This window comes from Mytilus californianus, unplaced genomic scaffold (genome assembly GCF_021869535.1).
Source record: "Mytilus californianus isolate M0D057914Y unplaced genomic scaffold, xbMytCali1.0.p SCAF_9, whole genome shotgun sequence".
Lineage (NCBI taxonomy): Eukaryota > Metazoa > Mollusca > Bivalvia > Mytilida > Mytilidae > Mytilus > Mytilus californianus.
This window is the reverse complement of record NW_026262745.1, coordinates 84310097-84326695: the sequence shown is the minus strand read 5'-3', so window position 1 is coordinate 84326695 and position 16599 is coordinate 84310097. Positions and strand designations below refer to the sequence as shown.

General features: G+C 33.2%; 1 protein-coding gene across 14 annotated transcripts in view; it reads right to left on the bottom strand.

The window, feature by feature from the left end:
• The window catches only part of LOC127714107 (C-Jun-amino-terminal kinase-interacting protein 4-like), a 117646-nt gene that overhangs the window by 24171 nt on the left and 76876 nt on the right, over positions 1-16599 (bottom strand). For all 14 annotated transcript variants that reach the window (XM_052220069.1, XM_052220077.1, XM_052220071.1 and 11 more), the window contains 2 exons: positions 16163-16276; positions 9187-9372 (listed from right to left, as the gene is read on the bottom strand). In XM_052220069.1, coding sequence (XP_052076029.1) covers positions 9187-9372; positions 16163-16276 — 300 coding nt within the window. The remainder of the gene's footprint in view (positions 1-9186; positions 9373-16162; positions 16277-16599) is intronic.

The window sequence follows — 16599 nt, the reverse complement described above, 5'->3', positions numbered from 1 at the left end:
AGGATGAATATAATCTGTAAATTAAAACTGTTGCAGATGCATGAGTTACAAAACTCCTGAAGAAATAATTCATCCATACTTATAACAAGGAATTGCTCTATAACTAATTAAATCCATAAAATGTTCTGTACTATAGAAAAACTAATTAGTTTCGCCTTATTACTTTGATCAATAGTTTTGCCCTTTGGTCTATCTTGTAATTTCTCAGCAACTTTTTGATCTTTGATTAAATTATTCTGATAAATTGATTTTTTCTTCAAATTTTTGTTTACTTCTCTATTTTCCATCATGAAACAAAAATGTAATAAAGATAATGGCCTTTAATATAAAATCTAATTAACATTTAAGATTTGATCCTACTTTTATGGTTTAAATTTGTGTTCTTCTATAATCTTCTTTTATTTGTAAATAGTCTTAGACAACATTTTTACCCATATGATGGGTCTTTTGCCTGACTTTTGATAATGCTTCATTTCAATAAAAATTTGTATCATTGCAATGTTGACATGTGCTTGATCTGATACCAACCTTGTTATATATAAACATAAGGAGATGTGGTACGATTGCCAGGGAGACAACTATCCATCAAAGTCCAAATAATATGGATGTTAACAACTATAGATCACTGTGCATTTAGCAATAAGCAAAACCCATACCTTATAATCAGCTATAATAGGCCCCAACATGACAAAATGTGAAACAATTCAATAGAAAAAAACAACAGCCTGATTTAATTTATGATGAGATATCAAAAGGAAAACAAAAATGACAAACAACAACCAAAGATACCATCTGAATTACAAGCACCTGACTTGACTTGGGACATATAGAATGTAGCAGGGTTAAACATGTTTGTGGCTGCTCAACCCTCCATTTAACCTGGGAGAGTGGTCAGATGAACCTTGCCAGACCAACATGTACACCTTACAATAAATCCATACAGCAAAAAATAGTTAATCTATTGCTTATACAAACAGACCTAACCACAAAAACTTCACATTGACCAATGAACCATGAAAATGAGGTCAAAGTCATATGATACCTTTCAGAAAGACATGTACAACTACATAAAATATAGTTTGCCTATTGATTTTAGTATATGAGAACCACACCTTACCAGGAAAACTTAACATTTGACCAATGAACCATTGAAATGAGGTCAAGGTCAGTTAATCCCTGCTAGACAGGTATGTGCACCTAACAATCAATCTATACACCAAATATAGTTGACCTATTGCATATAGTATCTGAGATAGGAACCGAACTTCAGAAACTTAACATTTACCAATGAACCATGAAATGAGGTCAAGGTCAAATGATACCTGCAAGACGAACCTGTACCCCTTACAATCATACTATACAAAAATACAGTTGACTTGTTGTTTAATATATCTGAGAAACAGTCCAAAAAACATAAACTTTATAAAACATTGACCAATGAACCATGAACCATGAAAATGAGGTCCATTTAGATGATACCTACCAGACAGACATGTACACCTTTCAATCATTCCATTCACCAAATAAAAGTTAACCTACTACTAATAGTATCTGAATGGTGAAATAACTGAACAGTGATGTATTATACACCAACAATGTAGTTGCCAAATACTATGATTATACTGTCAAAGCTGCCTAAGGAATCAACTTAAGTGTACATCTAATAATATAGGGAGTGGGGTCCAGTTAAAAAATATGTCCTCTGCTGCTTGAAAAATTAGTTTCAAATTCAATGTGTTTGAAAACCTTAGATATGTAAATTTGACTGAAAAAGCAGGCAAGTATTCTAAAAATAAATTAAGTTTTGCCACCAGAGACTCATCTTGCCAGCTTGAAGTAAAATAATAAGAAAGATGCATCTTATGAATTGTAACATATTGTGATGGATGGATAGGCTCAATGTATGGAGAGGAAACTAGATATCACTGAGATGGAAGCCATCTCTGTGGGCCCCGCTGTGAATAATGTGTGGTAAAAAATTTGAATCTTTATCATTGGACATGGGGTTGTCAACTGAAACCGAAGTTTATGACCTTGACCTTTGACCCAGGAAGTTGTACATAAATTATGACACACCCTCTGGTGTTGGTTTATACACATGTCAAGTATAAACTTTGAAATCATATCGGTTCTCAAGATATAGATCAGCAAGATCTTTACCATAGGACATGGGGTTGTCAACTAAAACCGAAGTTTTTGACCTTGACCTTTGACCTAGGAAGTTGTACATACATTATGACACACCCTCTGGTGTTGGTTTATATACATGTCAAGTATAAACTTTGAAATCATAACGGTTCTCTAGATATAGAGCGGACACAATTTGTTATGGACGGACGGACAGACTGACGGACGGACAGACAGACTGATCACTATAGGGCGTCCGCAATTCGGCGGGGCCCTAACAACACAGTCTATTTCTTTTGACTGTGTAATCTCAATTCAATATAATAAAATTTTACATGTAATACAGTGTTCTCCCCAGGATTTTTTGATAGCACTGTGGTAAGCGCATGATTTTCAACAATTCTAAGTAACTTTGTCGTGGCGCGCAGTTCGTTTGTAATGGGTTTGTTATGATGTTTTTATACAATATGCTGCTGATGTTTGCTCTTGTAATGGTGTTCTGATGGAAGTTACCCAGTTGTTTTTAAATGTTATTGTTTTAAAATAGATGAAGAATCATTTTTATCTGTGTACAAAACCCAAGGAAAAGTCTTTTTCCATGAAGGGTCAACACCAGACTGGCGATTTGAAGATTTCTTAACAGGTGATGCTGTAGAGTATGTAGGACCATAGGCACTTGTTTTTTATCCATGACAAGATCTACTATCCCTATACAGTAGATCTTGCCATGGATAGAAAACAAGTGCCTGTGTGTAGGACCCACTATCACGTCATTGTCAGTTTCTGTGTTGGGTTTTATAACCCACTGGAGCAGTGTACTATTAACCTTACGATGTTTGACAGGAGTTGATATTTGGGAACATTATGATTTCTCTACTACTAAAAAGTTGAAAACAACACGTTTAATAATTTCATGCGTCCGAAGCGCTTTTTTGGATTTACCTTCATCAGGAACGCTCAATGCCAAACATTTGAAATCTGAGGGATGTATAAGTACCGAAACAGTTGACGAGCTATATAACAAAAATACCTAAAACAAATAGCCAAATTCATCTAAGGTCAACTTTGCCTGAGGGAGTTGAAACCTTAGTTTCTTTATAATTTCAAAATTTATAAACGGACAATTTTGAAAAGGTTTGTTATAAATCATGTCAGTACCGAAGTACTGACTACTGAGCTGAAGATACCCTCGGGGACTGATAGTCCACCAGCAGAGGTATCAACCCAGTGATGTAAAAAATTGAAAACAACACGTTTAATAATTTCATGCGTCCGAAGCGCTTTTCTGGATTTACCTTCATCAGGAACGCTCAATGCCAAACATTGTGATTTCTCATTTTTCTGATCACCATTTACATTCGTATGGCTTCACCCAAGCTGGACATCCAGAAAAGTGAATTTCTCAAGTCTAGTATTGTCTTGGGGTTTGTTCTTCTAATCAAAGCCTCCTAATTGTTTTAAAATGGTAAAATGCATTACTGTAGTATTGCTGATTAAACAATTAATACTTCAAAGACTTGTACATTAAAAATTTGATCATTGTTTAAAATTTAAACAAAGTTCGTAAAACAAGTTTGTGAGTGTTGTCGGTAAATGCAGTCACTTTATTTCATCTTATTCCATTCATATTTGCTTCTTTATATTCTTTTTTATTCAAAAAATGGATGATACTGTTGATTTCTTCTTTATTTTGATTTTCACAGATGCCATTTTGTAAAATTTATTAAACTGGTCCTGTGAAGTTACTTTATATAACGCAAATAACACATTCAGAAATAGCAAACCAGGCGATTACGTGATCGAAGCAAAAGATGAGCGAGAAATTTGAAAAAAAAAAGAAAAAAAATCAAAAAAAATATAGCGATGCGATTGATTTGGATAGTGCTGTGCTCAGTTCAATAAAACAGCGGAAAATTGCGATAGTGCTGAATACAGCAGCGCTAAAATGGCCAGGGAAGAACACTATAATAAAAGAAGTGTTAACAAAAAATATAGTGATATCAATAATGGTGAAATAGAAAACAGCACTAAATGTGATGTTAACTTTTGAAGTCATTAAATTGTCTAGCTATTAAATCATTGACACAAACTGTGGATTCATTATTATTTGTGGGATACCAATGTTCGTGGATCATGTACAAGAATTCGTTCGGTCTTTAATGCGCATGCGCTTGTAATTGTCCACAGACGGCGATTAATTTTACTATAGATTTGTATGGGCAAATAGTTTTTATACCCGTATTACTTTATATTAACTTTTGAATATCTTCTTCGCGCCGTTAAATAAAGTTTATTAAAGGTTTAAACTGTGTAATGATGTAAATTTTGTGAAAATAAGATATTTTAAACATCCGTCACTTTTGATTTAAAATTTGCTACCATAAATAGCGAAGTAGCCCGTTTAATGTATACAGAGAAGGCATTGTTTTGCGAACCCCTGACATCTATTTGTTTCAATAACAAATAGTATTCGTTATTTTCTTATTTTGTCGTCGATATTTTTATAATCTCCAAAGACAGGGAAATAAAATGATATTTTTGCCTAAAAATAAACTTTTGTAATTCTCCCGTCTTTTTATGGTTGAAAATTGAAAATTCTTTAATTTGTCATGGAATAGAAAATTTTACACGCTTGGTTACGAAGTCATCGGCAAACACTTATACTTTTATGAATCGGTATGATTATATCCTTTAAGACTTTGATAAACAATATAATTGCGAATGTATACATGTTTACTCTACATTAAAGTAGCAATACTTGCAATACACAAGGTATATGTTTTTTTTTTTTTTGTGTTTTCCACTTTTCAATCATGAGAGAGGATGAAGTATACAATGGAATCATTATGTTGAAAAGTGAACTTCCAACAATTAACAATCTTAATATATTTTTCATTATTATGACAAAAATAAATTTGCTAAAAGCTTCAAAGAAAATCTTTGACAAAATACACACGTATTATTATTAGGTTAGACTGGTGTTATTGTAGCGGATGCATGTGGAAATTAAAATCCTTCGGATTTATGACATAAAAGAAGAATCTTCATCGTTATTCCATATATCGTGACCATATAAAACATCAATTGGATTAGGTTCTTTGGTTGCACCAGCTATATTTTTAACACAACAAATGACATGATTTTTTTTAATTATTAAAATTTCAATACTAGTAATTATTATTCCATAATTTTTCCATAACCATAAGCTAACTAACAATAATATCTTCCCTGAAAAACACATAAACTTCCCAATACTATGATAAAGTTTAAAATATGTTTTTAACAAAAATATTTACGAATTAACTTTTTCAACTACATGTACTGCATAAACCTACACACCCCGGGATACCAACATTGATTTGTGTGATTCAAGTAGCTAATTAAGACTGTTCTCCACAGGGAGTGATGCGTGTAATCTGACCGTGTATATATATTATTAATTTCTCACACTTTTCTTATCATTTCAAGTTGAAATCTTTCAGAGTTTTATCTTTGACGAGTTTTTGATTTGGCTAAGTTAGCTACATGTATTTGGAAAATACCCCGTGTTTACTTAATACTTTGTCATAGTTCACGGAGATCCGTTACATATATTCCTTTAGAAATAAACATAATTATAAAATGATTAATTAAAACGAATATGAAAATAAATAAAAAATACTCGAAACTGTAACATATTTTGAAAAGTTTTAATTAAAATAAATCGCATAATGGATTGTTACTTGATTACACAACGACCGAAATCATAAAGTCTCGCAACATGCATGGAGGTTTACATCTACTGTGTCAAATAAAAGATACACACACGTATTCCTCATTATTAATTTAAAGTCTAAGTAGACTTATAAGTCCATCTTTTTTTAAGAGGCCATAGTAAAAAAAAATGTCTTGCTTTAGGAACGGACAAATCATATTTTAAAAAAACTCTTAATTCGACAAAAATGTTGAAACTGTGAAACTGACATGATGTTTGATTTTTTTTTATTGACCAAATGTTTTTTTATTATTATGTTAGGTTGACGTTTTATTTTCAACTGAGACCATATGCAATCCCATTAGAAATAATTATGGTTCTCTTTTCACCGACATGTCCCTTTTTTTAACCAAGCTAATGTTTAAAGCTATTGCTTTAAAGTACATTCAATTTAGAAAATTCCAGTATTGTATGACAAATATTCTACAAATCATGATTTTGCATGGACAAGACTTTTGTGCCAGTGTGTGGCTAGTTAATTTATCATATCCAGTATAAAAATTATCCCAAGCAATGGAGTATAACATATATGGACTTCTTCCATCTGGCAGTAAATGGGTATTCTTTATAGCTTGCTGTTCGGTGTAAGCCAAGGCTCCATGCTGAAGGCCGTACTTTGACCTATAATTTTTTATTTTACAAATTTTGACTTGGTTATAGAGTTGTCTCATTGGCACTCATACCACATCTTCTTATTTATATTCGCTTCATTGTGCTGAATGTATAAACACGCAGCCACGTCCGATGCCACATCTCCTTTACGTTAGCATATATATATATATATATATACCCTTGCAACAACTCTTCCAGGGGTTTGATGGCAAAAAATTCATTTTCGAGTTGCATTCGAAATTTCTATTCTTCATCGTATTCTTCCTAGTCGTTCCTCTTATAATGCTTATTGAATTATTGCTGATTTGTTCTCGTTCCGAATATGCATGAACTATTTGTCACTCGATGCCAAGCAAAACCGTCAATCATATCCGCGCATGATATAAAATTAATCTTTTGCACCTTAAGATGCCGAAAACTTTGCAGTAGAATGTAAAAAATTTCTCATTTGTATTTCAAGGCGCATTCACACTAAAATTGTTCATTCTTTTTTATGTCTCAACCCTTCAAGGGAAGCTTGTATTAATTCAATGGACAACCGACTGAATAAATCAATAGCATCACTAAACGCTTAAAATGATCTTTCAAAGAATGTGCGATGGGTGCGCTGAAGGTTAGAAAAAGAGTTGAATTGAAACGGTATTGAATAAAGACTACGAGCTAGTGGTTTTCATAGAATGTGGACATACTGAGTGTTTTAAGTCAAGAAAATAGTTATAGGACATGGTGGTACTATCTGGATGCACAAACGGGAAAAGTTACCCGAGATGTTGAGATATTGAAATATAAGCGAAAAAAGGTTAAGTTCCGCTTAACTTCTATAAAGGAATTTAGCCTAACTAAAAAAAATGAGTGTTTAAACAATCTCTGCAATTGTTTAGTCATGACACAGTCTTTCGGATCAACTTGTACTTATTATATCTGCTAAAATGTAAAATGAAATTAGAAAAAAAACTTTTCCAAATGAAAAACTTTGGGATTCATGTCTAACATTGACAATATCACTTCTTTAATGATTTTGATGCGTCCAAAGCGCTTTTCTGTATTTACCTTTATTTTGATATCCAAAGTTATAACACACCATACAATTAATTGGTTAAATTTGTCTTCTTAAAACTAAGGAATATAAGTATGAGTATGATGGCCATAAAATCAGTAGGACATCATCGTTTTCGAAGCAATAACATAAAGGTGTTAATTCTGTTTATTTATGTTTATCTTACTACCTTTACATATAAAAGATCATAAACTTGAAATAGATATTTAACCAAATTTGATTACATAATGCTTTTTATTTATTATTGGTGGCTAAAGTTATGTATACCACATGTATTGAAGAAGTGAAATCAATTTTGTTTTAAATCGTTCTCTATTTTAAACTTAGATGCATTTCGCCATCTTGAAGTTCAAAGATGAAAAAAGAAACAAACATTTCACTAAGTTCGTTAATAGTTAAATTGAGTTAATATGAGTTTATAATTTTTCTCTGTGCCGATGTAATGCATTGTCTGTATGAGAATCAAAATATATATAGTCATTCAACCAGACATGGCAAAATTCAGTATTTTAGGTGGGCAGATTTCTTTTTTTTTTCTTTTCTCTGTTTTCTTTTATTTTGTCTTATAAAATCAAATACTTCTATTTTTCTTAACAGAATTTGCATGTTTAGAAAAATGTTCAAAGATTAAGAAAGAAATTTTTTCAATAGATACGCATATATAAAAATGTATAATAAAAACTAATTAAAATTATTATATTAAAACCCTAATCATTCTAATTTGATTCTAAACTCGGTTTCCTATTAAGTTACAAATTATTATACTATTGGATTAAAGCGTGGATATCGATCATCAAACATTCAAAACCTGTTGTGATCCGATATTTAATTATTTATGTACAAGTTGGCGTGCATAAATCAACATGTTCCTCGGAAATACTGATAAACTCGTTTCCCTTTATAAGAACATTGAGTTACCTCCCTTTTTTGAGTACAAGTTGTCTTTCTTGACCGAACTAATAGTTCAGTATGTTTGTGGGTATAGGAGAACCACGAATTGAAATGTTCAACGAAGTACAAATTTTCAATAGGTTTGTATGCAGACTTTGGCAAAACCACAAAATCAAATATCCACAAAAATTGATACCCATGAAAATATTAACATGAATCCATAGTATAGCATATAAAGTATAAGTATATGTGGTAAATATCACTTATCAATTATTTACAAAACTTACTTTAAAGGTTTTCATGAGGGATTCATCTTTCTTATGCCATGGTATGGAAATCAAATAGTAAGTAAACTAGAAATGTGAGTGAAGTCACAAAATAATACCCCTGCCTCACAATACTATAAGTATATTTATTATCCCCCCTTTAACATGTCAGACCAGGATAATACTTCGTTATGCACATCCTCAAGAGTGTTCTACAACTTCTCTTAAGTTTCATCAGTATCTGTCTAGCCATTAAAGAAAAGTTGTTCTTACAAGGAACATAGACAGACAGACATACAGATAGAAGGATTGATGGATGGATGGACAAACAGACAGACATACAGACAGAAGGATTGATGGATGGACACAGTGATTCCTATATACCCTCAAACATGCTGTGTGTATAATATATTTACCACTGTGGGTTTTTTGGAGCAAAACAATCTTCATTAAAATAAAATGTTAGTCAACAAACTTACCTGGTACTGAGACAAAGAATTTAACAGCATCACGATGTCCATGGAAGGACAACTGAGCCTGGGCCATTGTACAATATGGTATAAAACTTCCTGGAGTAACACTGTCTGTTTTATTATCACTATAAACACGAATAATTCCTCCTGGTCGTCCACCACTGGATGCTGATGACACAGTCTGTTTGTTACCTAAAACATATTATAAGGGATGATACAGTATGAAGGAAGTGTTCAGTAAAAAGCTCCAAGACAGTCATGACAGTAATCCAACAACACATGCACTATAGAAACAGAAATGAAGTGGTAACCCTATTGTCTTCAATGACAAACCAATAATAAACTTTTGATGACTTGTTGTTGGGTTGCTGTCTTATTGAGTTTTCCCCACATCTCCTTTTTCAAATGCCTAAAAAATGTATAGTTGCTATGAATGGTGTACAATTTATGATTGGTGTGTATTTTAGATGCAGTTGGATTTCTACAGATTTTAAATGAGAATATGTTTACCGTACTGAAATGGAAGTACTGTAGATTCATTATCATTCGTTGGGTACCAATTTTCGAGAGTTTCGTGGGAATATCAAAATCATGAATTTAAATTTTACAAAGAAGCATACATTTTCTATAGGCTTGTATTCAGACTTTTGCAAAATCATGAAATCAAATATCCATGAAAATATAAGTTTTCCTCAATCCATGAAAATTGATTCCCATGAAAATAATAAAACCACAGTATTTGAGATATAATATCTAAGAATTGCTAAGAATTGTAACTAGAGGCTCTCAAGAGCCTGTGTCGCTCACCTGATTCTTCTTTGGTTTTGGAAATCATGTTAAAATAGATTAAAATCATAACAGATACCCTAATAATGAGTGAGGCCAAATTTGGTTTAATATTGGACCTGTAATTTAATAAAAAATCCTGGTGGCCATCTTGAACAGTAAATCAGCAACAAAGTAGCAACACTTCATCAGCACCTCATGAGAAACATTTATGCCATGTTTGGTTTCATTCCATTCAGTGGATCTCTTAAAGAAGACATTTGTATGTATTTCCCATAGGGTCCTATGTTAAACTAAGTCCCCCACTGGCGGCCATCTTGGATGATGGATCGGCTTCAAAGTAACAACAGCACCTCATAAGGAACATTCATGCCATGTTTGGTTTCAATCCATTCAGTGGTTCTCTAAAAGAAGACATTTGTAAATATTTCCCATAGGGTCCTATGTTAAACTAAGTCCCCTGCTGGCGGCCATCAAGGATGATGGATCGGCTTCAAAGTAACAACACTTGGTCAGCACCTCATAAGGAACATTCATGCCATGTTTGGTTTCATTCCATTCAGTGGTTCTCTAAAAGAAGACATTTGTAAATATTTCCCATAGGGTCCTATGTTAAACTAAGTCCCCCCAAGGCGGCCATCTTGGATTATGGATAGGCTTCAAAGTAACAACACTTGGTCAGCACCTCATAAGGAACATGCATGCATGTTTTGTTTCATTCCATTCAGTGGATCTCTTAAAGAAGACATTTGTATGTATTTCCCATAGGGTCCTATGTTATACTAAGTCCCCCACTGGCGGCCATCTTGGATGATGGATCGGCTTCAATGTTAAACTAAGTCCCCCACTGGCGGCCATCTTGGATGATGGATCGGCTTCAAAGTAACAACACTTGGTCAGAACCTCATAAGGAACATTCATGCCATGTTTGGTTTCATTCCATTTAGTGGTTCTCTAAAAGAAGACATTTGTATGTATTTCCCATAGGGTCCTATGTTAAACTAAGTCCCCGGCTGGCGGCCATCTTGGATGATGGATCGGCTTCAAAGTAACAACACTTGGTCAGCACCTCATAAGGAACATTCATGCCATGTTTGGTTTCATTCCATTCAGTGGTTCTCTAGAAGAAGTTCAAAATGTAATAAGTTAACGACGACGACGAACGATGGACGCCAAGTGATGAGAAAAGCTCACTTGGCCCTTCATGCCAGGTGAGCTAATAAAAAGACAAGGAGGTTCAAAGTCTTGTCTATGAAAACTCACCAAAAATTTTAAAATGGTAAAATTTTGAATACCATTGAAGAAGATCATTAAATCAAGGCCTTGCCCTAAAAAATATTTTTGCTACATGTACAAGATGATAATGGGGGTTGAAGATCATGTAAGTAAGGCTGGCTTATGTCCAATTTTACAAACACTATGTTACAATGGCCTATTATGGTCCAATACATGTTTATACAATTCAAACTAGTTTATGACCTCACAAAGACACTTCAACTGATATTTTTGTACTATCATTGTGTCCAGTTTACACTACTCTATTCATTCATCAATAAAATTAACATTATTTTGTTAGGATTGAAGAATTTCACTTATTCTGCAATTTCAGGGGCAAGTAATCATCATTTCCAATGTGTAGCTTATTATTTTAAAAGACTAACAACAGTGTTTGTTCTTAGTTTCTCTCTTTTGTTTTTTTTTCTTCCTTTATTGTTTTGTACATAAATCAGGCTGTTGGTTTTTTGTTTGAATTGTTTCACATTTTGTCATGTTGAGGCCTTTTATAGCTTACTATAAGGTATAAGTTTTGCTCATTGTTGAAGGCCATACCATGACCTATAGTTACAAACATCCACATCCTTGGGTCTTTGGTGGATACTTGTCTCATTGGAAATCATACCAAATCTTCTCATTTTTATATCAATGTATAAAGATACATTGTATGTATATTTAAACTTAAAAAAATGTCACTCCATAACATCTCATTGCTAAAAATGTGTAAATTTCTTGTATTTACTTTAGAAATATTGAGATAATCTAAAAATGTAAAGGATGTTTTCAAAATTATGCATTGTTCCCAAGTTACATGTAATTCTAATGATTAGATATCGTGTAACATGTTTGTGATTAATATACATGTAGGTTGACAATTTTAGGAAGTAATCAATTAATTGTTTTTGCATGACAGGATAAATAAACTGTTGACACAGAGATATGTCTCGCCTGTCTGCATAAAATTCAGAAAAAGACAATCTGATGGACAGCAACATTGCTTATTAATTCAAAGTCAATGGACCATGATCTTGTGGGCATGCCCTAGAAATGGTCAACAAACAGAGATGTGACTTTCGATAGTTCTTATCAAACTGACTTGAGCAGAAAACTTAACATTGAATTGCTAATTATTTCAAAGTCACTGGACCATGACCTAGGGGGCAGGGCCTCAAAATAGTCATCAGACTGATATGTACTGATAGTTATGCAACATCATACAAAACATCATTGATCTATCACAAGTAGATCCTATCAAACTAACTTAAGCAGAAAACTTAACATTGAAAATTGCTTATTAATTCAAAGTCACTGGACCATGACTTAGGGGCAGGGCCTCAAATTAGTCGTCAAACTGATATGTACTGATAGTAATGCAATATAAATAAGAAGATGTGGTATGAGTGCCAATGAGACAACTCTCAATTCAAGTCACAATGTATAAAAAGTTAACAATTATAGGTCAAAGTACGGCCTTCAACACAGAGCCTTAGCTCACACCAAACAGCAAGCTATAAAGGGCTCCAAAATGACAAGTGTAAAACAATTCAAACAGGAAAACCATTGGTCTAATCTATATAATATAAACTGTTATCACAGAGATATGTCTCGCCTTTTTGTAATTTTGATAATGCAAATGTTGAAATTAAAATAGCAATACTTTAACATGTAAGTTATGCAAATATTCAAAGTCGATAGATCATGACTGAAGGTACATGGCTAAACAATCTCCATGGAATGAGATGTGCCAATGCTAATACAACTGCATACCAAATACCATTGACTTATTATAAGTCGTTCCCTCTAAACAAACCTAAACACAAACATTAACTTGTAAACTATGTAAAAGTTTCAAAGTCAATGAACCATGATCAGGGGTGGGGCTATATAATCTCCATGGAAATGATACTTGCAAATGCCAATAAATTTGCATACCAAATATCATTGACTTAACATTAGCATTCATCTTAAACTGATCTAATCAAGAACTAATACATGTAAACTAAGCAAAAGTTTCAAAGTAAATAGACCATGACTGAGGGGGCGGGGGCCAAATATTCTCCATGGAAATGAGATATGCCAATGCTTATACAACTGCATACCAAATGTCATTGACCTACCAGTAGTGGTTCCCCATAAATTGACCTAATCACAAACTAATACATGTAAACTATGAAAAGTTTCAAAGTCAATAGACCTTGACTGAGGGACCAAATAATCTCCATGGTAATGAGATGTGCCAATGCTAATACAACTGCATACCAAATATCATTGACCTACCACTAGTGGTTCACATGAACTAGACCTAATCACAAACTAATACATTGTTGACGCCGTCGACGTCCTCGACGCCGGAAACAGCATACCTATGTCTCGCTTTTTGACTCCGTCAAGGCGAGACAAAAACTGTTGACACAGAGATATGTCTCGCCTATCAGCATAAAATTCAGAAAAAGACAATTTGATGGACAGCAACATTGCTTACTAATTCAGTCACTGGAATATGATCAGGGTCTGAAAATGGTCGACAAAATGAAATATTCAGACAGTAATATAACTTTATAGAAAATATATCGTTGTTTATTGTAAGTAGTTCCTATCAATAAATAACTTAAGCAGAATAACTTAACATTGAAAATTGCTAATTAATTCAAAGTCACTGGACCATATTCTAGGGGGCAGGGCCTCAAAATATTCCTCAAACTGATATGTACTGATAGTAATGCAACTTTATATTAAATATCAATGATCTATCACAAGTAGTTCCTATCAAACTAAATTAAGCAGAAATCTAACCATGAAAATTGCTAGCTAATTCAAAGTTGCTGGACCATGACCTAGGGAGCAGGGCCTCGAAATAGTCGTCAAACTGATATGTACTGACAGTAATGCAACTTTATATTAAATATCAATGATCTACCACAAGTAGTTCCTATCAAACTAACTTAAGCTGAAAACTAAACACTTGGTGACGCCACCGCCGCAGGAAAAGCAATCACTTTCCGCTTTCCGCCACTTTCATCGCAGGCGAGACAAAAATAGTGCCTCCAAACCTCCGCCCACATTTATTTCTAGAACAACCCTTTATTGTTTATCATCTAACTCTTTATATATGGTTTTTTTTAACAAATCATTTACTGGACCTAAGTAGGTCTAAATGCTCTTTTCTGATGCAAATCCTTTTTTTTTATATCAATTATTGCATACAGTGTTTTCATGTATACTTAATTTCAAAATTTGTTTATAATAACAAAATTAATTATTATGTTTGGTATTTATAAAAATATGTTGTGCATGTTAAAATTATATCATATGTTATGACTACACATTTTCCAAATATATCATTCTTTCAAATTTGCAGGTTTTTTAATATATGACGGTAAAAACAGCATGCAAATAGAAAGTATGCTATACAAAGTGATAGACCGGATAGATTGAACTGTTTGAATGTCATAAAGTACAAACACTTTTTATGGACCAACACCATTTGTAACTTACTTTCAGACAAAGGCACAGATGTAACCACACCATTTATAACTTACTTTCAGACAAAGGCACAGATGTAATCACACCATTTATAACTAACTTTCAGACAAAGGCACAGATATAATCACACCATTTATAACTTACCTTCAGACAAAGGCACATATATAACCACACCATTTATAACTTACTTTCAAAGGCACAGATATAACCACACCATTTATAACTTACTTTCATACAAAGGTACAGATATAACCACACCATTTGTAACTTACTTTCAGACAAAGGCACAGATGTAACCACACCATTTATAACTTACCTTCAGACAAAGGCACAGATATAACCACACCATTTATAACTTACTTTCAAAGGCACAGATATAACCACACCATTTGTAACTTACTTTCAGACAAAGGCACAGATGTAACCACACCATTTATAACTTACCTTCAGACAAAGGCACAGATATAACCACACCATTTATAACTTACTTTCAGACAAAGGCACAGATATAACCACATCATTTGTAACTTACTTTCAGACAAAGGTACAGATATAACCACACCATTTATAACTTACTTTCAGACAAAGGCACAGATATAGCCACACCATTTATAACTTACTTTCAGACAAAGGCACAGATATAACCCCACCATTTATAACTTACTTTCAGACAAAGGCACAGATATAACCCCACCATTTATAACTTACTTTCAGACAAAGGCACAGATATAATCACACCATTTGTAACTTACTTCCAGACAAAGGCACAGATATAACCACACCATTTATAACTTACTTTCAAAGGTACAGATATAACCACACCATTTATAACTTACTTTCAGACAAAGGCACAGATATAACCACACCATTTATAACTTACTTTCAGACAAAGGCACAGATATAACCACACCATTTATAACTTACTTTCAAAGGCACAGATATAACCACACCATTTATAACTTACTTTCAGACAAAGGCACAGATATAGCCACACCATTTATCTTACTTTCAGACAAAGGCACAGATATAACCACACCATTTGTAACTTACTTTCAGACAAAGGCACAGATATAACCACACCATTTATAACTTTCTTTCAGACAAAGGCACAGATATAACCACACCATTTATAACTTACTTTCATACAAAGGCACAGATATAACCACACCATTTATAACTTACTTTCAAAGGTACAGATATAACCACACCATTTATAACTTACTTTCAGACAAAGGCACAGATATAATCACACCATTTGTAACTTACTTCCAGACAAAGGCACAGATATAACCACACCATTTATAACTTACTTTCAAAGGTACAGATATAACCACACCATTTATAACTTACTTTCAGACAAAGGCACAGATATAACCACACCATTTATCACTTACTTTCAGACAAAGGCACAGATATAACCACACCATTTATCACTTACTTTCAGACAAAGGCACAGATATAACCACACCATTGCCGGTTCCTATCCATAGTCTCTGACATGAGATCAACATTGATGTTATCCTTACAAACGAGAAACCAAGCTTTCCTGTTCCTGTAAACAAAAAGCAAAATTTCTTGTTTAAAAAAGAAAAATACCTGATAATTCAGCACTGTGTTGATATGATTTAGTAGGTTGTAAACAAAATTAAACAATAAAGGTCTGGCATACTGAGAATCTGAAAACCTTCAGATCTGTTTATACATCCACATGCCTTGCTTTCAAAGAATTGTAAGTTATTTTTCATGTCTGTATAACAAGTAAAGGTCCCTATCTATTGCTAAAAATTTATTTTCAGTTAAGTATATAAAACACTCTTAAATTATATGGCAACTCCACTGCAAAGAAAAACTTGCACTAACATACATGAAATATTT